This window comes from Muntiacus reevesi, chromosome 20 (assembly GCF_963930625.1).
Source record: "Muntiacus reevesi chromosome 20, mMunRee1.1, whole genome shotgun sequence".
Classification (NCBI taxonomy): Eukaryota; Metazoa; Chordata; class Mammalia; order Artiodactyla; family Cervidae; genus Muntiacus; species Muntiacus reevesi.
Window position 1 is genome coordinate 21423474 of NC_089268.1, and position 27184 is coordinate 21450657.

Here is a 27184-nt window from a genome sequence, read left to right on the forward strand (position 1 = left end):
TGCCATATTTAGAAGAACCGCCAGGTAGTGGTCCGCAGTTCTCAACTCGCCTGTGGATTCTCAACTGCCTTCTCCATTCCCTTCAGTCCTCAGACTCCCAGCCTGCTACGCTAAGCGGCAAGCTTCTAGCTAAGCTTCAAAATCACTGTATTAGTCCCGAAGAGTTAATGCATTCCAAAGTACTTAATTTTCTCCTAGCGAGTCATCTGCTCATTGGTGGGAGACAGATGAGTAAGCAATCGTTCTCAACCCCACAGGATAATTCTAGCACAGGGGAGCAAATAATCCAGAGGACACATGCACTGCAAAGCTTATTTATTGTGAAACCAAGGAGGCAGACAGCATTTTATTGACTCGTAGAGGACAAATCACACTGTGATTGGGGTCATATATTTCCCCTGAACATGATAGGATTTCTTTTCTGGATTTCATAGTAAATACTTCAGGCAAAAGTCTTAAGTAGTAGATTGAAATGTTATTTGACTTGACACATCACTTAGAGTTTCTATAAATTAGGAAAAATATTATCTCTTCAACTAAAATTATAAACACCTTGAATCAAAAGGGTGCTTTCATCTTAATTAAAATACAAATGAATAAATCAGTCAACATACATATATTGAATATACCCTATGGAGAAGTGCTGTCCTAGGCAGAGTGGAGGATATAAATGAGTGTCAGACATGACACCTGACTTCACAGGTCTTAGACAGTGATCATTGTATTCATATATTTAGCATTAGACATGTTTCATAAATAATTAAATTAATAGTGGTTTAAGAATTCCAATTGTGAGTTAAGAATCATATTAAGAAAAATAGCAACTTTCCAGAAATCATTATTTAATAATCTTTCAAGTCTAAGACTATTAGCCTTTTTTCAAAATTGAAGTTAAAGTATGTTGTCTTTACAGTGAATTTAATGTATGAAAAATTTCATTCAAATGACATACTTCCTATTTAAAGTTTTGATATAATAATGCAGGGATCCCCAATCACGAATCAGTATTGGGCCCTGGCCTGTTGGGAAGCAGTCCACACAGCAGGAGATGAGTGGTGGGAGAAATAAAAAACTCTGCCTCCCCCACTGATCTATGGAAAAATTGTCTTCCATGAAACTGGTGTCTGGTGCCAAAGAGGTTGCGGACTGCTGCAGTAACGTATGAAACCAATGCCAACTTCTGAAGAATACCTCTTTTTGGATCACTGAAACATTTTACCCTGTACTGGGGTCTCGGTATCAGTGAGAGTGATGTCAGATTCTTGGTCTACACTTAAGATACCAAATACACATGCCATCCAGACATTGTCTTGAACTAAATCCTAAAACAAAATCAAGTGACGTGTTGTCAAACTCAGGTCTAGGTGCCACCGGGCTACTGGACGGGGGGCAGTCACTCCTCCAGACAGCCCTGGCCCTCCGGCAGACATCATTTTCTTTGTTTAAACTGAATTCGGCATCGTCCTTCTGGCTGCTGGACACCCACCAAGTGGAGAGAACTCTAAAAGCAGAAATGCAGAAAGAGGATAGAAGTTAAGGAACGTAAGCCAACAGTGTGGACCTAAGGTTTATTCAGTGTGTTTGTTCCCAAAAGGCAAAGTTTAGGTTTGGAAGGCTGGACGGTTTTACTTGATCAGCTTTCCATGGTGAGCACCAATTTTATCCTTCTATTCAAGGGGTGGATCCTCTCTGTAAGCTCAGACGGTAAAGAATCTTCCTGCAATGCAGGAGACCAGGGTTTGATCCCTGGGTTGGGAAGATCCTCTGGAGAAGGGGATGGAAATCCACTCCAATATTCTTGCTTGGAGAATCCCATGGACAGAGGAGTCTGGCGGGCCACAGTCCATGGCGTCACAAAGAGCCGGACACGACTGAGCGATTAACACTACTATTCAAGGGACAGAAAAGGAAGCAATCCCTTAATCTTTTTTAAAAAAGTATTTATTTTTAACTGGAGGATAACTGTTTTACCATATTGTGTTGGTTTCTGCCATACATCAACACAAATCGGCCATAGGTATACATATGTCCCCTCCCTCTTGAACCTCTTTCACACCTCCAACCCCAACCCTCCCCTCTAGGCTGTTACAGAGGACTGGTTTGCTGTGCCACACAGCAAATTCCCAGTGGCTATCTATTTTACATATGGTAATATACAAGTCTCCAAGCTACTCTCTCTATTTGTCCCACCCTCTCTTCTCCCCCTGCTGTGTCCACAAGTCTGCTCTCTATGTCTGCATCTCCTTTGCTGCTCTGCAAATAAGTTCATCAGTACAAATCCTTTATTCTAATAGCAACTTCACAGTTTCACATATCCCAAGGCTATGAGCCTAGGGCTCACCCTTCACTTTATCTGGGTGAAGAGGATACCACAAGTAAAGCTCTTTCAATACATTTCTGGCCCCCAGTTTCTGACACCTCATTTATAATTGCGGGGTGAGACTTCTATGACTCGTGTTACTGATGTTCATAAGACAACATGGTGTTGATGGTGCAAACCACTATTACAGTGGACCTAAGAGCAAAACTGTCCAAAAGGATATTCTGTGGGTGCCAAATGTTCTGATAGGTTCTGTTACATCTTAGTTATGAACAAGGGGTGAATGAATGTAGGGGTGAGGGGAGGTCAGTTCATTGCAAATAAAGCAAACAGATTGCTGAAGCTTAGGAGCTTGAATGAGAAAACCAACCTGTTCTGTCAACTTTGAGTGTTGGAGGAAGAGGAGGGGTGAGGAAGGAGGAGGTGGATCCAACTTAGATGATGAGTTTTTTTGTCATGAGTTTGAATGCAATGGGGCACAGAAAGAGCTTCTCAGCAAGTGGATTCTTAGGTCAGTTGATAGAATGATTTGCAGAAGTTGCATGGACTTTCTGAAATTGCATCCATCCACCATTTTGTGTGTATGAAGAAGTGTGTACTTTTCTATAAGGGGGATCCACAGATCTTGTGAGATTTTCTAAGAATCCATTCCCATACCCCCAAAAGCACAGCAGAAGAAAACCAACCAGCCAAATAAAAACCTCACTGTGTTAGCAAAAAAACGTGCTTGCTTTTGGGAAAGAACTGAAGTGGGTCTTCTTGTGAGTGCTCAAAATGAAATGGTTCCCGTTGCCAGCATCTGGACACAGCTGACCAATCACAGATCCTGGAAAGCTTTGCAAAATTTCCTTATGGTTTGGTTCGTATTGGGAGAGAATGAAGATTAAATTATTTTCTTTAGACTGAGGTAAAACAAAACTCTTACAAAAGTAAAATTGGAGATGCTAGCATTTGATTTGGGGTACTGTGGCAAGAAAATTCCTTTGAGGGAGCTGGTTTCCAAGTCCCATGATCTTCCTGCATTTGAAGACATAGTGTCTGGAGCATGCCCTGGTGACCACACCCCCAACCCCACTGCAGCTTATAAAAGCCTGGTAATTGGAAGGTCATTGCCTATATTTTTTGACCCCCTCCTTTCACAACTTAGTAAAATAAGTCCAACAACTAAATAATTTTAATTGGTCTTTCTAAAATAAGAACTGTGAAATGAAATGCCGTTTGAGAAGAGGATTCTCTCAGACTTGTACTTTTTACAAACTGAGGTCACAGCTCTTTGAAAAATTTTCCTAGTAGGGTCAAAATAGACATAGGATGTATTTTAAAACAAACAAAGAAAAAAAAGTATAAAAATACTAGGATTCTTAGCAGGGAAGAAAGTGCTGGAAAAAACCCTGCCTAAGGACCTGGTCAAAATGATTGATCTCCAGTTTTATGTGTCACATGGTTTGATATCGTCTAATGTGAAAAGGGATTCCTGTGTCTTCTGACTGGTGGGAAAATAGTTAGATGCTGAGTCAGTCCTGGGCAGTATTGCAACATTTAACTTGGAAGATCAGAAACTAGTATTTGGTGCCTGCAAATCCTGGCCCGGATCTTCATTTTGCCAACAAAACTGTACTCAGCTGAAAACCTTTGTGAAGGGTGTTTTGATTTCCCTTTCATCATTGGATTTTGAGAGCTCTTTATCACTGTTGCTTGTACTCAAAATAGAAGTGCAAAAGAAATCAAGGCAAAGTGCTGAAATGTGCATATTTGTGAGCAATATAATATTTTCAGTGTCATTTATGCACTTACAGAATTTCTGTTGAAATGTCACCCTGGAGTTTTATTTATCCCTCCATATATTAGCCCTTAATATATCAAGAGTAAATCATAGCACAAAATGCTATGTGAATAGCCCTGAAACTGCAATCCTTAATTTCTGAGCTTTAGCCTAGTTTAAATTAAATAGCACCGTTTATCCAGAGATTTCAAAGGGACTTCCAAACACCTGGAATTCAATTGGACTTCCCTGTTTCTTCGGACAGTGGTCCTCAAAGTGTGGCAGCAGCAGCACCCGGAACTTATCAGAAATACAAGTTCTCAAGCCCTTTCCCAGATCTACTCATTAGGAGCTCTAGGGCTCAGGCCCAGGATTCTGTGTTCTAACAAGCCCCCTCTATCTCAGCTAATGATGCTCACACCAGTTTGAGGGCCATTGGTCTAAGAGAACAGAATTACAGAAACACAGAGGAATTAAATAATTGAGAGAGCCAATGGTCAGAGGTGGGGAAAGGTCATGGTCTTCACATTGAGGTTCACTGTTTCTACTGTTGGGTTAATTTCCTTCTATGTCATTGCTTCCAAGTGGACTAAGGGCTATGACTCATGGCTCATGGCTCACTTTTGGACACACAGACATGCCTTTCTAAGGAAACAAGCCTGACATCAAGGCCATGTTTATTTTACCCAGAGAAAAGGGTTAAAAGTGATAATCCATTGAGGAGCTCCTAACACTAAGTGGTGAAAACACTACTATTAGGTCCTATAATGGGAAATACAAAATTGACTTAGAATTAAGGGAATGTTTCTCAGTCTGCAGAGATGAACTAAGATGAGCCTAAGTGAGGAGATCAGCCAGCTCATACCCAGTAATTAAAATGAAGGAATTAGACTTTATCTCAAGTTTGAAAGTCATGGTATTCAAAATTCTGAAAAGATTTACCTGTTTTGGCAGTGGGTCCAGAAGACTACAGTCATAATAATAAAATATTAAAATAATACATATTTGAATCTCCAACAGAGCCAGCCACCTGAAAGAAAAAATAAAATTGGTGCTTGGTATTGAAAGATAGATACATATCTTCCAGTAAAGAATATGGGCTTCCCTGATGGCTCAAATGGTAAAGAATCTGCCTGCAATGCAGAAGACCCATATTTGATCCCTTGGTTGGGAAGATTCCCTGGAGAAGGGCATGGCAACCCACTTCAGTATTCTTGCCTGGAGAATCCCATAGATAGAGGAGCCTGATGGGTTCCATGGGGTCACAAAGAGTCAGACACGACTGAGTGACTAACACTGAAGAATATCTATAACTACACATATTTCAGAGAAAATGTGCTCTTCCTTGCAATATAAACCTTCACTATTAAGAGGACAGAGAAAAGAAAAACTTAACTCTATAAGGGAGTTGGAATAATTACAGTGTTTTAAAATGTGTATAAAATGCTTAGCCAGTGGAAGCATTTAATGAATGAGATTCCAGGTCTTTCCTCTAAGTTTTAGATTTGTCCTTTCCAATATGGTAGCTATTAGCTACATGAGGCTATTTAAATAAATTTAAATTTACCAAAATTAAAAATTTCAGCTCCTTAGTGGCATGAACCACATTTCAAGTGCTTAATGGCCATAAGTAGTTACTGGCCACCATATTGAACAACACATATTTAGAACTTTTCTATGATCACAGAAAGTTCCATAGGACAGTCCTGTAGGAATTACTGCCTGGATGTTCTGGAGGCACTTTAAATTTCCCATAACTGCCAATTTTTTTCTCTACTATAATCCTGCACTCAGGCTCCAAGCTTTTTGATCATACATCTCTGATAAGAAAATACTGTGCATACCCTACAATATATGAAGACTCATTTATTTATAAATTATAGGCACTTCCCTGGTGGTCCAGTGGCTAAGACTCTGTGCTCCCCATGTAGGCGGCCCAGGTTCGAACCCTGGTCAGGAAACTAGATCCCACATGCTGCAACTAAGACCTACCACAGTCAAACAAATATTTTTAAAAAAATTGTATATACATACCATTGCACTAGTTTACTGTTGACTTTGTATACACATATATATAGAAATTTAAAAACTGAGAAAAGTGTAAATGAAATTCTGCCACTTTTCCTGGCATCCCAGTGGGTTGTTTTGAGCTCTCCTTAGGGGAGGCAGACCATTTTAGAGGGAATGGCCCCTGATAAGTACGATTAGTCCAACATCAGAAAACTATATGTCATTGTAGAAACAACTCTCCATTACCCTTCCTGAACCGTTGGGAACCGAGGTTTTTGTTTTATCTTCCTAATGCGTCCCCAGTCCTTCTCCTTATCCCCCTAACTCTAGTCCCACCACTGCTCCCCAGTGTCAGTCTTCATCATTTACTGATGTCATGGGTTCCTGAATCACCTGGGCTTTCAGATTGGCTTCTCTGCTTCCAGTATCACTTCTCTCTACTCTGTCCTTTGCCCTACTACTGAAATGAACTTTCTAAAACAGAAATCTATTGCCATTTCCTTATTTTATACACACGTGTAAACACACATTTAGTCACTCAGTCATGTCCAACTATCTGCAAGGCCAGGAACTGTAGCCTGCCAGGCTCCTCTGTCCATGGGGATTCTCCAGGCAAGAACACTAGAATGGGTAGCCATTCCCTTCTCCAGGAGATCTTCCCAACCCAGAGATCGAACCCAGGTTCTTTACCATCTGAGCCACCAGGGATGCCCCAGAATACTTGAGTGGATAGTGTATCCCTTCTCCAAGGGATCTTCCTGACCCAGGAATTGAACCGGGGTCTCCTGCATTGCAGGTAGATTCTTTACCAGCTGAGCTACCAGGGAAGCCCATTCCATTCGCCAATGCTTCTTATTGCCTTCTAAATGCCACAGGAAATACTGCCAGCCATTGAAGACCTGTCTCCTTCCTATTTCTCCAGCCTCCTCTCCCCCATAGCTGCTCCTTAAAACCCATGCTCTTGCCACACTGTAAACTTGAGGTTCTTTGAATGGCAATGCCATCTGTCGTAAGCCCTTCTCTTCCCTGAGGCTCAGTTTCCGCTGGAAGCATTCCCTGACTGCTTGCTTCTGGGCTGAGGTGCCCTTCCTGCCCATTCCATGGCTCCCTGGGTACACTTTAGCCATTGCATCTACTGCACAGAATTGTGATTGCTTATTAGCTATCTTTCTCCTGGGATTATATTGTTGGGCCTTAGCACAGGGCATAGAGCTCTACTAGTACCTAATGTCGACTGATAAAATGAATGATGATAGAAGGAGATGCCTCCATAAAGCAGATTCAATTTCCTTATCTTTCCATCCTTTTCTATGCTTCTGTGGCACTTGTAACATCCCTCAACTAACACCATTATCCTACAATCCCACCCTATTACAGTTAATCTTCTTCATGTCTGTCTCCCCTTATAGACTACAACCTTCACAAAAACAGAAAGCAGGTCTTATTTATCCTCAGTGTTTGTTGACTGCATGAGTGGATGAATGAATATGAATGATGCTATTTGTATCAGACAATTAGATTTGTTTCCCATTGGTATTCTTGAAACTTAAATCTGGGGCGCTCCAGGTATTGTTAGAACCAACCTGGATACATCAGTTCTTCACAAATATTTGTGATGTAAATTTAATTTTACCTACGAGTCTGGTATGCCGCAGTCCATGGGGTTGCAAAGAGTCACACACGACTTAAGAGACTGAACAACAACTTAGAAATGCTAAAGATAATTCATTCCAAAGGAGTGTCAATGTCTATGAAATAGAACAATTCAATCTTTACTGATTTGGATCAAATTAAGCAGTAATTCCAAGAAAAGGCAAATTTGCTAATTACAGAAGTCCTCACAACTAAGTTTTTGTCAGGCTTCTAACAAATTAGATTGTCCATTTCTGGCCATGATGTTTGTCCTTGGGACATGAGCTTTTCAAAACAGCCCATGATGAGCACACCATATCTGCTTCCCTTAAGATATATCCATAATGTATAACTCTGAAATGAAGAAGATAGCAAACATCAATCACAAACACTGTTTGGAAACTGTAGTGGTGTTTAATTGTTGCTGATTATTAATGTATGTAACTATCAATAATAAATACTATGCATTATGATTTTTTTTAGAAAGATATATATCCAAATGTTTATTCTTCAGATTCTCTGCAGAATGACTGGTTATCATCTTAACTTTGTGGGCATGCTAAATACTTCATTTCTGTGAGACAAAAAGCTATTAGACAGTTTTGAACAAATTTGACTTAAGTTTTTAAAAAATCATTCTGGCTGCTACTTTGAGAATAATATAAGGTGATGGAAGGAGACTGATTTGGAAACAATTATAATCTTCCAGGCCATGGGAAACTTGGACCTGAATGGACAAGGATGATGGAAATAGTCATGAGTTATGGTTAGTATCTGGATATACTTTGCAGGATAGGCTGATGGTTTGCATGACAGATGTGAAAGCCTTAATAAAGGAGTCAAGGGTGATTCCAAGTTTTTGGCCTGAGGAAATACAAGGGTACACAAATGGGGAAAGCTGAAGGAGGAGCAGGTTGAGGAGTTATCATTCAGAGCTCACTTTTGGACCTATTCAGTGGTGCCTTGGAGACATCCAGCAGAGATGCTGAGTGACAACTAGGGATGAGCCTGGTGTTTGGGGGGATTCAGTCAGGGATGGAGGTGCAAGAGATATAAATAAAGTCATCACTATTTGGACAATTATTTAAAGCCAAGAGATAGGATGAAGTCATGTAGGGGATAAGTTAAACAGAAAAAAATAAGAAGTCTGAGGAGACAGCTCTGGGGCAGTCCAAAATTTAGAGGTTAGAAAGGTGAGGATGACCAGCAAAGGAACCTAAGAAGAAGCCAGAGGAGTAGGATAATGAAAAGAGTGATTATCTTCAAAGTCCAGTGAAGAAAACATTTCACGGAGGCCTGAGCTCCTTCAGATCTAAAGGGAAAGAAAGGTTGACAATGAGCGCTTGCGTGCATGCTCAGTTGCTCAGTCATGTCAAACCCTTTGCGACTCCATGCACTTTAGCCTGCGAGGCTCCTCTGTCCATGGAATTTTCCAGGCAAGAATACTGGAGTGGAGCTGCCACTTTCTCCCCTGGGGGATCTCCTGGACCTAGGGATCCAGCAGCTCCTGCACTGGCAGGTGGAATCTTCACCACTGAGCCACCTAGGAAGCCTGTGGCAATGAGTACCCAGGTGTGAAAAGAAACATTAAAGTTCCTGCTCACATAAAACAGCCAGTTCTTCTCAGTCCTCAGCTCCCTCTCTAGAAGTGACTTAGATAACGATCACTGCACTGACATTTTGCATTCAGTAGAATAAGCAGTGACTCCTCCATCTTTAGTAGCTACCCAGCAGCGCTAGAAAAAATGCGCGTTAATTCTGCATTTGTGAATTACAAAAGTTTTATAGGTTCTCCTTTATCCAAACAAATCCTATTTTCCTAGAAGTCTGTTTTTAGCCCCTTTCTAAGTTTAGCTCGCTGTGACCGAAGCCCTTCTCTGAACTCAGCCCCGTGGGGAAAGATGCCTGGTACCCCTCCTCTCCAGTCCCTGGAGGAGAGGCACTGTGTAAGGACTGCGGTCTATTGATGGGGCGGGGGTGCTGTTGCAGGGAAGAGGCCCTCAGCTCCCTGCAGAAGGTGAGGTGATGAGAGATGGAGCCAGAGGAGCAGGAGGAACTGAGCAACGGGCCTGCCTAGGGACGTAATGTGCGAGGTGCCGGGGCTGGGTACTTTGACCCTGAAAGTATAGCAGATCCTGTGAATAAACTGTCCTGAGGAGTGATACTTCTATGTGAAAATGACGGCTCTTTAAACATTACCACACATAAGAGGCCCTCCACGAATACTTCCTCCATCATGCAAATATGTAAACAAGAAATAGTTCATAAGCTATTTAAGAGCACAAATTGGACTATTTTAGAAACACTATGTATATTTTGATTAGAAATAGAACTAATGTTTATTAGCTCATTAAGATAGTTTTCCACTGGAACCTGTAAGCATTTCCGGAACTAATTTTAGTCTCTGTGATGTTTTTAAAAATCATAAAAATGAATTTCCTTAGGGTAAAACTATAATTTAGGTTTTTGACCAACTGATACTGTGTGCATTACTGAGGTTTTACATTTTTTCTTCTTTTGTTATTGAGGGGTAAGCTAGTTTGGTTATTAAATTAGTATTAGGTATTGAAATAGTATAAATATTAATATCACATTTGCTATCATTTCTAAACATTCTGATATTCTAAAGAAAAAGATGAGTTAATAAAACAGGTAATAAAATAATATGTGCTAAAACTCTTATTTTCTCCAAATATTTGGATATTCTAGCAGAATTATTACCTCAGTTATTCATTAAATGAAGTTAGTTCTTTTGAAATGGCAAAAAGCAATTTGTGTTTACAAGCCTTTACCCTGTTACTGAATTTTGTTTTGATGTCTAAAATATTAGGGACTAACATACACATACCTGTGACATTAAAGGCTTTTACTCCAAAGAAAGAGAGCTTCATAAATCCATATTTTTACAAAAGCTCTTCAGAAGCAAGTTGAGTTATGCTCATGCTAGGAATGTTTTCTTAATACTTCTAATGTCAAAACAGTGAAAGTAATGAGGCATATTATTTATAACAGATTTATTTTTTACACTTGCAAAGAACAACATTACACATCTACAAATAAAGCTCATTAAAATATAAACATGTTGAAAATTCCTTAAATATTGAGTACTTGCATGTCTTCCCCATTTGTAAATAAATTCTCAAGGGGAGCGACACAAACACTGAACACACACAAAGCCCTGTGAAACCCAGACTCGATGATCACGTTGCTCTAATGTACGTGGAGAGATGGGAAAGGTAACAGTGTGAGATAAAGGTGGAGACAAAAGGGCTATGGAGATCTGGGGGCTGGAGCGAGCACTGTGGCCTGGAGTGATCAACTCCATATGGAGGTGATACTTAAGCTAGTCCTGGAGAGAAGGACAGGCTTTGATAAGTAGACATGTTGAGTGGGGCATTTCAGACCCAGGAGAGAACAAAAATCAGAGGCAGGATGGGCACAATCATCAGGGGACAACTGGTAGACTGTCTAGGGTGGGCGTTCCTAGACGTTCAGAAAGATGTATCTGTGTCAGATTCTGAAGAGTCTGGAGTTCTAGGCTGATGGGTTTGGCCAGTAGGCAGTGATGCCCAGTTTTAACAAGAAAGTAACAACTTAGAGATGATTATTTAAGGAAAACTCATCTGTATGTGGTGAGTAAGACAGATTGAAAGAAGAGACAATGGGGGAGGAGGATAAGAAAACCATGACATCTCCTGGGGCAAGATGACCTAGGTTAAGAGGTGGGAATGGACAGAGCAGATTGAAAGGAGGGAGGGGTGAAGGGTGACTCTAGGAGCCGAGAGTCTAGAAAATCAGCGATACACAGAAGAAAAACAAGGAGTACAGAAGGAACGCTAGGGCTAGCAGTAAGTCATGATTTTCATTTTAGATGTCTTGATTTTGAGACTGAATCCCTCTCTTCCTTTTTAAAATAACATCTCTCTTTTTGTGCTACTAGAAGTCATTGTGGGCAGTACCAGCATGGGCTGGAAAGCTGCCACTGTTGCCAGGAGCAGGGGCTCTGAAGTATATTCCAAGTTGCTACCAGCTGCAGCTTATGAAAATAGAATGATCTTGCCCTGGAATTCAGAGAAGGCAGCATACAGACATACTTTCACAGGCATCCTTCATGGAAGCAGGGCTGGTCAAGTTAAAGGGGAAGTACTCTTCCCACATCCTCATTCCCTTTAAGAAATCTTACAGGAAAATGAAAACCATTTGGTGACAGGAGGCAAAATAATCTAGACCAGGGTTTCTCACACTTCCGCATGCATCAGAATCACATGGAAGGCTTGTTCAAACCCACGTTGCTGGACCCCCACCCCCCGCCCCGTGTTTCTGACTTAGTAGATCTGGGGATGGGCCACTCAATTTGCACTTTTTACACGTTTCCACGTAATGTTGCTACTAGTGGTATGCGGATCATACTTTAGAGTCATTGATCAGAGGAACATGATCAAGCAGAAAGGGGAAAATATGTTAAAAGCTGTAGTTTACCCTGGGGGATGGGGTGGGGAGGGAGATAGGAGGGGGGTTCTGGATGGGGAACACATGCATGCCCATGGTTGATTCATGTCGATGTATGGCAAAAATAACTACAATATTGTAAAGTAATTAGCCTCCAATTAAAATAAATAAATTAATTTTTTTTAAAAAGCTGTAGTTTATCAGATCTTTTAGTTTTAGCACATAAAATTAAAATGACCAAGCATACCTCAGCTACACAGGAAACATTATGCCTGGGGTACCAAACTTTTGATTGGGAATGATGGCGTGGGCAAAATCTGGAAGAATGAGCAGACAGATGGTGATATTAAATAAGAGGAAACAAATCCAGAATAAAATGAGAAGACTCAGATTAGGGTAAACTGGAAGAGAAACAAAAGAAGAAAACATGTGAAAAACAGAAGAGAAGGGAATGGGACATATTTAAATGGGGGAAAGGAGGAGAGAAAGCAGAGGACCTCAGAGCTTCTTGATTTGAGACACTGTTTTCTATTTCATTGGGGAGATAAGAATCAGATCCTAGTGGGAGTACAGTCTCTGAGGCCACTGCTTTTCAGAGCTGCAGCCAGGATTATTTTAACAGTGATCCTTCTAGAAGAAAAACTCTTATATGTAGGAGCTGTGAGCTAGACATTTGATACCTCTTTCGAAACATTCTTATTCAACAAAAGGGCAAAGGAATACTACTGACTTCATTAAGATGAACTGCTCACCAAAAAGAAATGATCTTGTGCTATAGCTTAAATTCCAGACCCTCCAGGAAAAAATTAAGAAGTGAAGTTTGTTTTTGTTTTTTTTTAGTGATATACCCACCTTAAATGAAACTCAATCCCCTAAGTCCAAGCTATTTAGAAAGCTACTAACTCATGTGGTTAGTATATGTTAATATGATATGCCATGGAGTTAAATAGATCTTGAAAGAATGCTTTTGCTCTTAAGGAAATTGTAGATTACTTAGGATTTTTTGGAGCTTCCCTTGTGGCTGCAATGTGGGAGAATCTGCCTACAATGTGAGAGACCTGGGTTTGATCCCTGTGTTGGGAAGATCCCCCAGAGAAGGGAAAGGCTACCCAATCTAATATTCTGGCCTGGAGAATTCCATAGACTATATGGTCCATGGGGTCGCAAAGAGTCGGACATGACCGAGTGACTTTCACTCAGAGGATGCTTTTGGTTACAAGTGACAGAATATCCACAACAGGCTGGTTTCTGTGTGGAAGGGATTGTATCACTTTATGCACCTAAACATCTAGAGCTGGTGCTGGCCTTAGGCAGTGATCACTCCAACAGTTCAATGACGTAACCATGGAGTCAGTTCACCTCTGCTGCTCTGCTCTATGGTACCAACTTCATCCTGCTTTTGCAGTTTGAAAATAGCTGCTGACGGTTTCTGGGGCCAAGTGCTTCTTTATTCACATCCTACAGGGAACGATTATTTCTGACCCAGAAGTCTCAATAGAAGCTTTCACTTGGTAGTTAACTGTATCACTTAAAACACAAGGCAAGACTAAAATCAATCACTATGGGAGGGGAGGCAGGGCAAAGGGAAGGGATGTGAGGATTGGTTTAGGGAACAGTGCTTCATTACTACAGAGCTGGGGCTGAAATAAGCACCCCAGCCTCCCATGAATCTAGGATGCTAGAAAATCTAGGAAAATTAGGGCAATTAGCAAGTGAGAAGGAGACAGTCAATGATGGGGAGATAAAGAATGGATATAAGTATAACTGAACCACTGTGCTGAAGCCTGAAATTAACACAACATTGTAAATCAAGCATACTCCAATATAAAGTAAAAATTAAATTAAAAAAATAACCCATGGGCAATACTGTGATATAGCACAGCTTTAATTCCAGTCCTCTTTTCCCAGCAATTTAAACTTCTTTCTGAACAAGAGAGTGACTGAACTTATTAAAGAGCAGCAGTTCAGTTTAATGAGGGGAGAAAGCCCACGGGGGAAAAAAAAAGTGATGGGGAGATACCCAGTCCAAAGTGGCCTTTCTTTCTCTCCAACAGATACAAATCCTGTGCAGGTGTTCTGTGCCCCATGGAGGGGCCAGCAATCTATTTGGTAAATAAAAGGAAAAGAGGGTCCTTGCTGGCATTTATGGAGAGGAAATGAACAAATGAGCATGTTTTATTTTGGAAGCACTTTGGCTTAAGTATCAAAAATCACTCTGGAGTTTGCTGCTTCTGTTCTTGACAGACTTAAATCTTAGCCACACGGAAGTGTCAGAATGAAATGGTTGGGGAAGTAATGACTGCAATTTTGCCAATGCTTTCTGTGAGCCTTTGAATGAGTCACTGCTCTTCAGTAAAGCAGAAAGGAGAGAGAAGTGTGGCTGGAAGTTAATAAGGGATCTGGCCGCCTTGCTCAGCCTTGCAGGTAACCACGTCTGCTTTTCCCACTCTTGGCCCTCTCCCCATCTCCTCCAGGACACATGCACAGCCATAGTGAAAATGGAAACAAGCATGTAAGTAAATCCAGCTCACTCAGTTCCATTTACCAACTGGACTGGAGAGGATGCATTTGTTTATGCAACAAATTCCCCAGAATGAATTGAATTTGCAACTTCAAATGAAATCCAGAGTGACTGGGGTTCCCCGCTCCTCAAAGGCAACTGGCTATCCTCTAAGAGGTCAAAAAGCAACAGTTAGAACCAGACATGGAACAATGGACTGGTTCCAAATGGGGAAAGGAGTATATCAGTGTCAAGGCTGTAGATTGTCACCCTGCTTATTTAACTTCTATGCAGACACATCATGAGAAACACCAGGCTGGATGAAGTATAAGCTGGAGTCGAGATTGCCTGGAGAAATATCAATAACCTTAGATATGCAGCTGACACCACCCTTATGCCAGAAAGCAAAGAGCAACTAAAGAGCCTCTTGATGAAAGTGAAAGAGGAGAGTGAAAAAGTTGGCTTAAAGCTCAACATTCAGAAAACTAAGATCATGGCACCCGGTCCCCATCAATTCATGGCAAATAGATGGGGAAACAATGAAAACAGTGACAGACTTTATTTTCTTGTGCTCCAAAATCACTGCAGATAGTGACTGCAGCCATGAAATTAAAAGACGCTTGCTCTTTGGAAGAAAAGTTATGACCAACCTAGATAGCTTATTAAAAAGAGAGACATTACTGTGTCAACAAAGGTCCATCTAGTCAAGGCTATGGTTTTTCCAGTAGTCATGTATGGATGTGAGAGTTGGACTATAAAGAAAGCTGAGCGCCGAAGAATTGATGTTTTTGAACTGTGGTGTTGGAGAAGACTCTTGAGAGTCCCTTGGAATGCAAGGAGATCAAACCAGTCAATCCTAAAGGAAATCAGTCCTGAATATTCACTGAAAGGACTGATGCTGAAGCTGAAACTCCAATATTTTGGCCAGCTGATGTGAAGAGCCGACTCAATGAAAAAGACCCTGAGGCTGGGTCTTTCTTTCACTTTCTGATGCTGGGAAAGATTAAAGGCAGGAGAAGGGGATGACAGAGAATGAGATGGTTAGAAAGTGAAAGTGAAGTCACTCAATCATGTCCGACTCTTTGTGACCCCATGAACTGTAGCCTACCAGGCTCCTCCCATCCATGGGATTTTCCAGGCAACAGTACTGGAGTGGGTTGCCATTTCCTTCTCCAGGGGATCTTCCCGACCCAGGGATTGAACGGGGGTCTCCCACATTGCAGTCAGATTCTTTACCAACTGAACTATCAGGGAAGCCCCCTCCCCAAACAAATTACATTATCATTAATATAGTAAACACATAGAAACAACTGTACTCAGAGCTTCACAAACCTCAAATATAGAGCTGCCTTGCTACCACTAACATATAGGCACATTACATTCCTACGAGTGCTTAGGTTTTTTTTTCCCTCAGCATTTGACACCACTATCTTTCAGGTAGGTATGCTTTCTTTTGTGCAGTTTATTGATTATTCTCATCTAGTCCACAAAGCCTTTTTCAATGCTTCTTCCTCTGAACTCCTATGGCAGTTATGATATAGATGAATCACCCGGCATTTCTCTAGGGCCATCTTACGCTGTTAAGTAAGCCTTGTTTTTCATGTTGCTATGTCTCATCTCTCCAATTGCATTATAAGCAATTCAGGAATGCTATGTGTCTTTGAATCTCTCTAGTGTCTTGAGGTGTTTTGAGTTAGACTATAAGCCCCTTGAGAAAAGGGACTTCATCCATTATTTTGTTTTCCAAGGTAACTCCTGGATCTCTACCCAGACATATAGCATACAATTGATGACTATTTACTGAATGAAGGATAATCATATGAATACTAGGTGCCCAAGAGATTACAGCAATGTGTTTGGTCACCCAACTGTGTCTGACTCTTTGCAACCCCATGAACTGTAACCCCAGGCTCCTCTGTCCATAGGGATTCTCCAGGCAAGAATACTGGAGAGAGTTGCCATTCCCTCCTCCAGGGAATCTTTCCAACCTGTGGATGGAACCCAGGTCTCCTGCATTGCAAGTGGATTCTTTACTGTCTAAGCCACTAGGGAAGTCCAAGAATACTGGAGTGGGTTGCCTATCCCTTCTCCAGGGGAACTTCCCGACCCAGGAATCTAATCTCCTATCAGCTGGACCTATGTCTGAATTAATTTTCCAATAGTGATGTGACTTTCGTTAGTGATTCAAGATGAGTCCATGACTTTGTGACCTAGCACTCCCTGCCCTAGGATACATGAAAAACCCAAATACACACAAAAAGTAGAAATCCCAGTTTCTCCTCCCGAGAAGTCCAAGCTTCATTTCCAGGTCTCCAGTACTGCAGCCTTCCTCTTATTACACCCTTTTCTTATTCAGGCATGCCTTTGTAAGGTGGGGAGGGTAATCTTGCCAAAGATCAGAGCTGTTGTTTACACTGGAATTTAACTCATGTCAATCAGCACAATGACACAGACCCCTGGATCCTCTTGCAGGGATGGGCACCAAGGGCACACGGGACTGCTGGCTTTGATGTGCATGCCAGGGGTGGGTATGGCAGGCACATCCCTTTCTGCTAAGATCATCGACTCTCAGAGACACCCACTCAACACTGGAAACCCCCATCCTACTCCTCCATCGAAATTCACAGTTCAACAGGAAAATGTCCTTTCTTCATTTTGTATGCTACGATGGCTGGTACAGTCCAGTAGTTCACGTGTTTTCTCCTGCTTGTCTTTCTGCACAATCACTAGACTTCTCCAGCAGGAGATTTATTTGGGAAGAACTCCCTTCCACTGCAGAAACGTGTCTCGCCAGGGGTTCATCCTCTAAATATACTTTCTGAACTCCTGTCTTTCAAGGAGGTTCTTCCATTCTGCTTTTTGGTTGGCGGCTGGTGGCAGCATCAAGTTCTTACTCAGTGTTCACTTGGGAGAAGAACTCTTCTGGCTTGGTGGCCTAAACACCAAGGGGTGACAGCTGCAAGGCTGCAATGTTTTCTTGACAAACTTTGATCATCAGCTAGTTCACAGGCAAATTTCTCTGACTCACTGAGTGTTTGGTACATGAGAAAATAAACTGGCTCGAGGCACACAAATTAACAATGGGTGTATTTTCTAGGGATTATACTAAGGTTTTGTGGGATTACATTTCTAGTGCAAAGATCTTTCTTGGCACATGCTGTCCAAATGAAGTCATCCACCTTCATGAACAATTTTCTGGTTTTTGTTTGCGTTTTTTTTTTTAATGTTTTATAGATTGGCCGTTTAAAATAAGTAACAGAAAAATTACGGACTATTAAAAACAGAAACTTAATAGAAAACTAAATAAGCTGAGTTGGTTTTTTAAAATTAAGTCATATTTATTCAGCATTCATATCCAGCCTACAGATTTTGGTTATATGATATATATTTTGCCGCATTTTGCACTCAAAAGTTTTTGAAGGAAAACCTCACGTCTTGTTCCCCAAACTGCTCCTGTTCCTAATTTCTCTATTTCTACCATCTCTTCCAGCCATGTAGATTCAAAGCCACCATCCTCCTCAAATCGTCCCTCTCAGCTGATCACCATTTCTAATCATTTTCCAAATCTAATAAGATTCCACCAGTTCACGTCTCTGAGATGGAATGCTAGCATGACCTTATAACCTAAGGCATGTCTCACTCGAGTCTGCTCTACCCAAATCTTTGTAATATATCATTGGACCAGTGAACCTTTTCAATCTGTCTTCTAGTCACCACTGGCCAGTACTAATAAAACCATAACCCCTAGCCCACATATCCTTGACCAAATGACCCTTTGCTTACCGCTTCCTCTGTCCGGAAGTTCATCTAACTCTTCAAAGGCTTTTCTCCCCAGAAAACTGTCTAAGATCACCTTGATCAGATACACCCTCCCTTGAATCTCCACAGTGTGACGCTTGGCCATCTCTCATCCTGTGTTCCTTGCAGTTATTTGTGAACTCGATATGATATTCTCCTCACCCTCTCCAGATGTCATCTCCTAAGGACTGAGAATATGCCTTACTCTGGCCTAAAGCTTCTGCAGTACGCACTGCAGAACATACAGTGTGAGCTCAGTACATTGAAAAACGTATAGTTTCTGAATAAATAATATACTATTGATTGAGCTGAACTGTGATGGCCCCACTATTGGATCCATTGCTACCAAACTCAAGCAAATGTCTGCCAGCCTCAAAAGATATCACAGTAAGATCATAATAGCCTCTCTTAGAAACCACAGTCATCAGTGACTCCTTGACCATTGGCCCACTCTATATGCGGCATGGCAAAGCATTTCAGCCCTTGGTTTAAACTACCCGTTGCTCAATTTTAAAGATGCCTATAATAAAATCTTTAGGCACACCTAGGAATATATATAAAGGGACTGGAAAAAAGCATTAGCTAATGTTTTTAAAAGACCTACTCTCATAACATTGATATTAGTAGATGACAAAAATAATAAATATGTTACTGGTTTAAGAACTGCTTCTCTAAAGTAAAACTAATATCAGAGGAAGGATGAGCTTCATGGAGTTTTGTAGTTATTATTATTTTTGTTTGTTATCCTTACAGTATATGACACTCAATTATAATATTCAACTTTGGAGTTTCTTTGGTGGGCATGTGAGCATGCTTTCAGGTCTAACCAATGAAACCTCCAACGCAAACTGCCTTAAAAAATAGTGAACATGTACCACGCATATATTGCATGTAATATATATTATTTATCAAGATAAAAATATTTATTATCTACCATAACAGTAAGTGGAGTAGCTCCTCAATATTGATGATTCAGTGACACGGGACATCTCATGGACCAGGCTTTTCCCATATCTCTCCTCTGTGTCCACACGCTCCACACCATCCTAAAGCTTATTGCTCTTGAGCTTGGCTCTTGGCAACAACCGGAGCTACCTGCTTGCTTGTTCACTTCTAGTGGGAGAGGACAGAGGGGGCCTCTCTCCTACGCACAGAAGAAAAACGTCTCTCCCTTCAATCTGATTGACCAGTTTAGGTCAAGGACGAACAGTTGTCTCCAGGTAAACACCAGGCACCAATCTGCTCACCTCACCCCTCAGCTTCTAGAACAACTCCTAGGAAGGAAGATGGAATTTCCATGGTTGAGCAAGGCTAATTATAACCATTTTGGAGCACATGTCAATTACAAAAAGCAAGTTCGTATTATAAAACGTATAACCAAGGAGGAGCTGAATGGATGCTGTTGAGTAAGTCATAATCACAAATATGGATTGGTAATTATGCTCAAATATGGATTGGTAATTAGGGCTTCCCTGGTAGCTCAGATGGTAAAGCATATGCCTACAATGCAGGAGACCCGGGTTTGGTCCCTGGGTAGATCCAGGGAAGATCCCCTGGAGAAGGAAATGGCAGCCCACTCCAGTACTCTTGCCTGGAAAATCCCATGGACTGGTAGGCTACAGTCCATGGGGTCGCAAAGAGTCTGACCTGACACAACTGAGTGACTTCACTTTCACTTTCAATTATGCTCAAACAATGAAGATGAGTGCCTTAAGTTAAAAACTACAATATTTCGAATACAGAATTTTTAAAGGATTTGTACGTTCACTGAGTGAGATTTTGTTATAAACAGGTATCTACCTTTCTCCAGCAGAACCATCTCCAATGAGGAAACGGTATTTATTCAACGTAGGCTGTACGTTTTACAAGGTCAGGGACCATGTCCATCTTTATCCATGCTCTATTCCTAACGCTTAGTACAGGGCCTGCTACAGGTGAGATGTTCAAAAAGGCTCCTTCTTAAATAAACAGTAAGTAACTTGCACTAGAACAGGGCATCACACTGAACAGTCAGCCTGGGTACTATATTAATTTTACTCTAAAAGACATCAGAGGCAGGTTATTATAGAACCAAACTAATTCAATAAACAAAAACCACCTAATAAGTTGCTGTGATGCTCCAAGTTAACGATGTTATGTAACCCCAGCAAATGTCCATCATAACACTGTTATGGACATATCAAGAAATACTGATACTTCTATCTTTATCTTTGGCTTCCCAAGTGGCTCAGTAGTAAAGAATCTGCCTGCCAATAGAGAAGATGCAGGAGACTCGGTTCAATTCCTGGGGCAGGAAGATCCCCTGGAGAAGGAAATGCAACCTACTCTAGTATTCTTGCCTGGAAAAATTCGTGGGCAGAGGAACCCACTGGGCTACAGTCCACGGGTCATAAAGGGTTGGACATGACCGAGCACACACACACACTATCTTTATCTTTAAAAAAGAAGTCAAAGCACTTCAAATCATCCTTATAGGGAAGCTGAGCGTCTGAAACACAAACCCAGCTTTCATCTGGCAGCTGCAACTGTAATATTTAATTCTTACGAGGTCTCCAATCAGAAACCACTGCAGACATTTCCAGAAAGACATCACACAATACGATGGGCCAACCAGACGGAATGTGGTCTCCTAGATGTCCTTTAGTTTCAATAATAGGAAAAAAGAGGGATTAAGCCAAAGCTTTCCCCCTCTGAGCCCTCATCTTTCTGCAGACTTTCTGGATAAATGTGACCCAGCTGTCACACTGACCTTCCAGGACACTGGTACTTCCCGCTCCCAAATGCCATGAAGCAGTCCAAGAAAGCATGCTTCTCTAAATTTGCCTTTTTCCAACGTTCCTGTGGGAAGAAAGCATTTTTTTTTCCAAATCAGTCTTATATAAATAAGCTTAACTTTATTTCTCTAGGCTAAAAATGATCTTGTACAGCTAATCCTTGCATATAAAGTTGCAAGGTTGTTGGTCATTTTTTCCAACCTGTTATTAATATCAGCCACCATTATGCTTTTGGAACACGAACTAATAAATAAAAAGGTTTAAAAAAGAAATTTTGTTAAGTGGCAAATGTAAATGATAATGTAAATCAACCACAGAATTGACCTCAGAAGAGGAAGAATATTTATAATAAGGCCTCAGGCTCCATCATAAAATTGCCCTTGGTAATAAATTTAGCAAGGAGACACTGAGAGCCCTCCCAGTTGGAGAAAGCTTGGTGTGTAGAATGAATACATCTGGATGCCATTTTTGACAGTTTCACCTAAAGGCAGAGAGTGGACTAAATTACCTCTTAAAATTCTATTTTGCGCTGTAATTCCTCAATTCTAAGAAACAGCAGAACACAGTTTTAATTTGCTTCATTTTAATTTTTTTGTACTCCATGGAAACCAATAACAGAAGCAATTGCCTGAAGAACATGAAATAAAGCTTCTATCAGAATCAAGCATATTTACTTTGCCATGTCCTGCTCGTTTCAGGTAAAAAATTTTTTTAAAGCTGGTGAAGCTTATTTGAAAAATTTTTTCTGATTTGTAAATGTTATGCCACTTATATTACAAATCTAATCTGTGCTTCATAGCTTTATTTACTAGAGAGAAATATGACTTCCTAATGCTAATAGCCCTAATTGATTTATGAATTCATATTCTTAGCATAAAGAGGAAATCCAAGGACAATGTATATGGAAAGAGACAACTTACAGGCTTGAACAGGTCAGGTTCAGGAAAATACTTTGGATTTCGATGCAGCCAAAATGGAGACAGCATCAGTAAGTCACCAGAAGGAATAGTGTAATTCTACAACAGAAAAATCAGTTCCAAGTCATGTTTCGAAGTTTGCTTTAGTGAGATCGTGGGTCATTAAAACTCATCCTACAACCACATTCGAGAGAAGACATATCCATGATATAACTGATGGTGAGACAACCTCTTTCCTGGATGGCTCACTTCTATATTCCAATGTAGGCAATTACTGATGTCTAATTCTGGTGATTAGTTATACATACATATATCTTTGGTTACATTGGGGGAGACAGTAGATAAATGTGAAATTCTTTGTATTATATTTACTAGTTTAAGTCTACTCTGATGTGAGATCTTTCTCGGTGGCTCAGATGGTAAAGAGCCCACCTGCAGTGCAGGAGAGCCAGGTTTGATCTCTGGGTCAGGAAGACCCCCTGGAGAAGGGAATGGCAACCCACTCCAGTACACTTGCCTGGTGAATCCCATGGACAGTGGAGCCTGGTAGGCTGTAGTCCTTGGGGTTGCAAAGAGTCTGGCACAACTGAGCAACTAAGACACTCTAATGCCGCTTCTGATGTTTGATATTGGGCTTCCCAGGTGGAGCTGGTGGTAAAGAGTCTGCCTGACAATGCAGGAAACGTGGGTTTGATCCCTGGGTCAATGCCCTGAAGGAGGGCATGGCAACCCACTCCAGTGTTCTTGCCTGGAGAATCTCATGGACAGAGGAGCCTGGTGGGTTACAGTCCCTAGGGTTGCAAAGAGTCAGACACGAATGCAGTGTGCATGCACGCATTGGGGTTTGTAGCATGTGGCCTTGATGAGGGACATCACGGTGGATTCTGAGGTTCTGGAGCAGAAAAGACTAACTCTGAGACAGGACACTGGCCATACCAGCACTAAGAACAGCAGCGGGTGTCCTGACATTGGGAGTGCTGATGACAGTGTCAGGGGTAGGGGCAGAGAATTCTCTGTTTGACTCTAGCAGCAGCAGTTAGGGCAGAAAGAAGTCGAAGACAACTGATTAGGGAGACACAGGACAAAGCAAGTGCTGTGTGCTTATCGGGTTTGTTTCACGTTTGAGGTGTTGGTGGTTGTGACACTGATGATAAACATTATGCTTCCTCAAGCAGCAGAGTCTGCAGTATCCTTCTCCATTCACCTTACAGTAGGTTTTCTTGATATATAACATACGCACGCTCAGTTGCTCAGTCGCGTCCGACTCTCTGCGACCCTTTGGACTGTAGCCTGAGAACTAAAAATTGTTTCACAAAATCATCTTTATATGACTTCCCTGGTGGTCCAGTGATAAAGAATCTGCCTGCCAATGCAGGAGACACAGGTTTGACCCCCGATCCAAGATCCCATGTGCTGTGGGCCAACTAAGCCCACGGAACAACTGCATCCATGTTCCACAACTAGAGTAGCTACCACAATGAGAAGCCAATGCACTGCAACTGGAAAAAGCCCGCACACGGCAATGAAGACCCAGCGCAGCCAAAAATAAATAAATAATAGAATAAAATTATAAAAATAATCATCTTTATATCACCTTTTCCAGGAGCCAGAGGACGAAGAGCTTCCACATGGTGTGAGATGGCTAGACAGCCATCACCTCTACTGAGGTGAACATATTTTATTAGTAACTCTCTGTGCCAAGCGGCAGAAGCCACACCTCTTTAATCCTGCAGAGTTTTGAAGTCTTCTCAAGGTATTTGCAAAACACTTGAAATCTACGTATTTAGAACAGCAGCATCTCACAATTGAAAACATCTCTTTTTATGGAAGCAGCGAGTGGAGAGGGGAGGCGAGGGGGCCGTCCCTGTTTAACCCAAGAGACAGACCTCTGTTGGTTCCCATGGGAGCTGAGGAGTCGTTGAGTCTCGTGGTTTCGGTACCAGGATTGCTGGAGAGTTAGATCAAAATGAGGAGAGATGGAGGCTTTTGGTTCCATCCTCTTACCATCTTTAAAGTGGAAAGAGACCTGTGAGATCCCAGTCCGGTGTGTTCACTCTACCTCTGCTGGAACTGAGGCTAGAAGCAACACAGCTGATTCTGAAGTCAGCTGGTGAGGACCCTGATATGTTTAGGGGCCACCCTGGGCCAGGTGTCCATCAGGGCGGCTGCCACCTTCCCCTCCCCACCCTCATAGCTCCTTCAGTGGCTGCTGACCTGGCATCGTGACGCGTAGACACTGCCTGAGGCAGCCCACAAAGCAGGCTGGGAGGAAAACTTCAAAGGGGGCCTCAGAAACAGCAGTCATACTGCAACAGGGAGGAGACTAGAAAGGAGCTCCTGTTGCAGCAGCAAATGCCAGGCAGATGAGGCAGTGAGGAGGATGTGAGAAGGGGGTGTATCAGAGGAACCGTCTGAGCAAATGGACATCATCATGTCCAGTCCAAACGGTCCTGTCCTTGCAATGTGGCAGATGAAGAAAAAGATTGAGAGAGACAAAACAGTCAGAGAACTGGGCACAGATCACGAGGAAGTGGAAGTCACAACTTCTCTGTGTTGCAATAATTGCATCTGTCAGGTAGACGGAAGTGATCTTGACCAGCCCACCCCCTAGGGATGCTGTGAGGTCAGATGAACCTCATCTGCTAGTCCGGAGATGGGCTTTCTTGATGAGCGAAGAGGAGTCTCTGCTGTAAATCAAGAAGGATGTCAACACCTAAAGTGGTGCAAGGAATGCAGACTCTGCTTCAAGAGAAGAGGAGTCCTGGAAAGGCAAAGCATCCATCAGAGAAGCCTGCCCCCACAAAAGCACACTCTTTCTCTCTAGCTCTTGGCCAGGAGCTTGGCTGGTGTGAGCTGCTTAAAAAAAAAGAAAAAGTACTTTATAAAAGTGTATTCTTCTGCATAATAAAAAACTGCTTTCTAGAAACTTCGGAAAATTCAGGAAAATAGAAAAAATAGAAAGCAGCCAGAGTTCTGGCAACAAAAGACAATTATCAACTGGCGAGACTTCCCTCCAGTACTTTTAGCTAATAACAGCAGTTTAGGTTTTTGTTGTTGTTTTTAAATAGAGTTTATTGTTTATACGTGTTGAGTGTGCTTAGTCGCTCTGCCGTGTCTGACTCTCTGTGGCCTCATGGTCTGTAGCCATCCAGGCTCCTCTGTCTACAGAATTTTCCATGCAATACTGGAGTGGGTTGCCATTTCCTACTCCAGGGGATCTTTCCAACCCAGGGATGAAACCTGTGTTTCCTGCATTGGCAGGCACGTTCTTTACCACTAGAGGCACCTGGGAAGTCCACTGCTTGTATATACTGATAAGTATCATTTACAAATGCATAAATGAACCCAGTATATGCATATTATTGTTTTTGTCTCCTGTTGAATAATTTTTGACACTTACTTTGTTCACTTGATATTATAGCATAAGTATTATTTTTATATTACATATTCATATAAAATAATTTTCTCTCCAATGGATGCTTAATTAATCATTTTCTACTATTATTTCTATAACAAATAATGCTATCACAAGTATCTTCTTTCACAAAGCACTGTTCATATAAAATCTTTTAACAAAGATGTTCAGATGACATGAGAATATACATGTCCTATGTCTTCTGAATATCTAAAGCTATTCATACATGTTGCTCAACTGTTCCCTCAAATTTTGTAGCAAGATACGTTTCTAATTGCAATATATGAGAGTATCAATTTCATTGCCCTATTATCTGCTAACCTGACATTTTAAATAGGTTCTTTTTGATTGCTGTTCAAGAATTTATGTCTTTACTATTTTTCATTTTAAGTTATTTTCTGTCATAAAATTTGTGTCCTCCTGTCCTACCCTCAGTAATCTATGTAGTATTAGTGCTTTACTTATTGATCTGTTAATTCATTAAATACTAAAATTATTTACACTTGCCTTGTGCTTAGACTGATACTTATTCTTAATTTTTTGGCTTACATTTAATTTAGGCTATACTTAATAGGATATGTTAAATTTTGATATGGTACAGTTTGTTCATCTGCATTGTGGTTTCACTGATTAATCCTAAACCTAAGAAGCTCTCTTCTCTCCACAAAGATATTCATGTGAAGTGAAATGAAAGTCGCTCAGTTGTGTCCAAGTCTTTATGAGCCCATGGACTATGGAATTCTCCAGGCCAGAATAGTGGAGTGGGTAGCCTTTCCCTTCCCCAGGGGATCTTCCCAACCCAGGGATCGAACCCAGGTCTCCCACATTGCAGGCGGATTCTTTACCAGCTGAGCCACCAGGGAAGTCCAAGAATACTGGAGTGGGTAGCCTATCCCTGCTTCAGTGAATCTTCCCGACCCAGGAATCTAACCTGGCTGTCTTGAATTGCAGGCAGATTCTTTACCAACTGAGCTATCAGGGAAGCCCTCTCTTCACAATAGTTGCTTTCAAAGGTGGGTTAGGTCTTCTGGGAGTCCCGAGACCTTTGCAGAGAATCACCTAGATCAAAAATCATTCCTGAATAAAAGACTTCTTCAAAGTATGGGATGGTGGAGGTGGTTCAGTCGCTAAGTGGTGTCCAGCTCTTACGACTCCATGGACTCCAGGCTCCTCTGTCCACGGAATTTTCCAAGCAAGAATACTAGAGTGGGTTGCCATTTCCTTCTTCAGGGGATCTTCCCGGCCCAGGTATTGAACCCTGGTCTCCTACTTTGTAAGGAGTCTCTTGCATTGCAGGTGGAATTTACTGACTGAGCCACCAGGGAAGCATGACAGACCAATGTATTTTAATGTGACTAAGTACAAAAAAAATTCATTGATAAAATTTCAGATTGCAACAAACTTAAAAAAATATCGCTGTTGAGTTTTAGTGTAGAATCAAAGAATAGTCACAAAAACATCTGAAAAGGCTAATAAAATACTCCTTCCTTTTTTGGTTACATATCTGTGGGAAGCTGGATTTTTTTCATTTCCATCAGTAGAAAACAATATATCACAACAGACTGACAACAGACACATATATGGGAATTCAGATATCTTTGCAAACA

The 27184-nt window shown here is 41.4% G+C and overlaps 1 protein-coding gene across 2 annotated transcripts in view; it reads right to left on the bottom strand.

Annotated features, from left to right (window-relative positions):
* Positions 1-308: 308 nt before the first annotated feature.
* The window catches only part of CYP39A1 (cytochrome P450 family 39 subfamily A member 1), an 81998-nt gene continuing 55122 nt past the window's right edge, over positions 309-27184 (bottom strand). For both annotated transcript variants that reach the window (XM_065912469.1, XM_065912470.1), the window contains 4 exons: positions 22166-22261; positions 21221-21309; positions 5025-5112; positions 309-1501 (listed from right to left, as the gene is read on the bottom strand). In XM_065912469.1, the coding sequence (XP_065768541.1) occupies positions 1430-1501; positions 5025-5112; positions 21221-21309; positions 22166-22261 (345 nt within the window). In that variant the 3' untranslated portion in view covers positions 309-1429. The remainder of the gene's footprint in view (positions 1502-5024; positions 5113-21220; positions 21310-22165; positions 22262-27184) is intronic.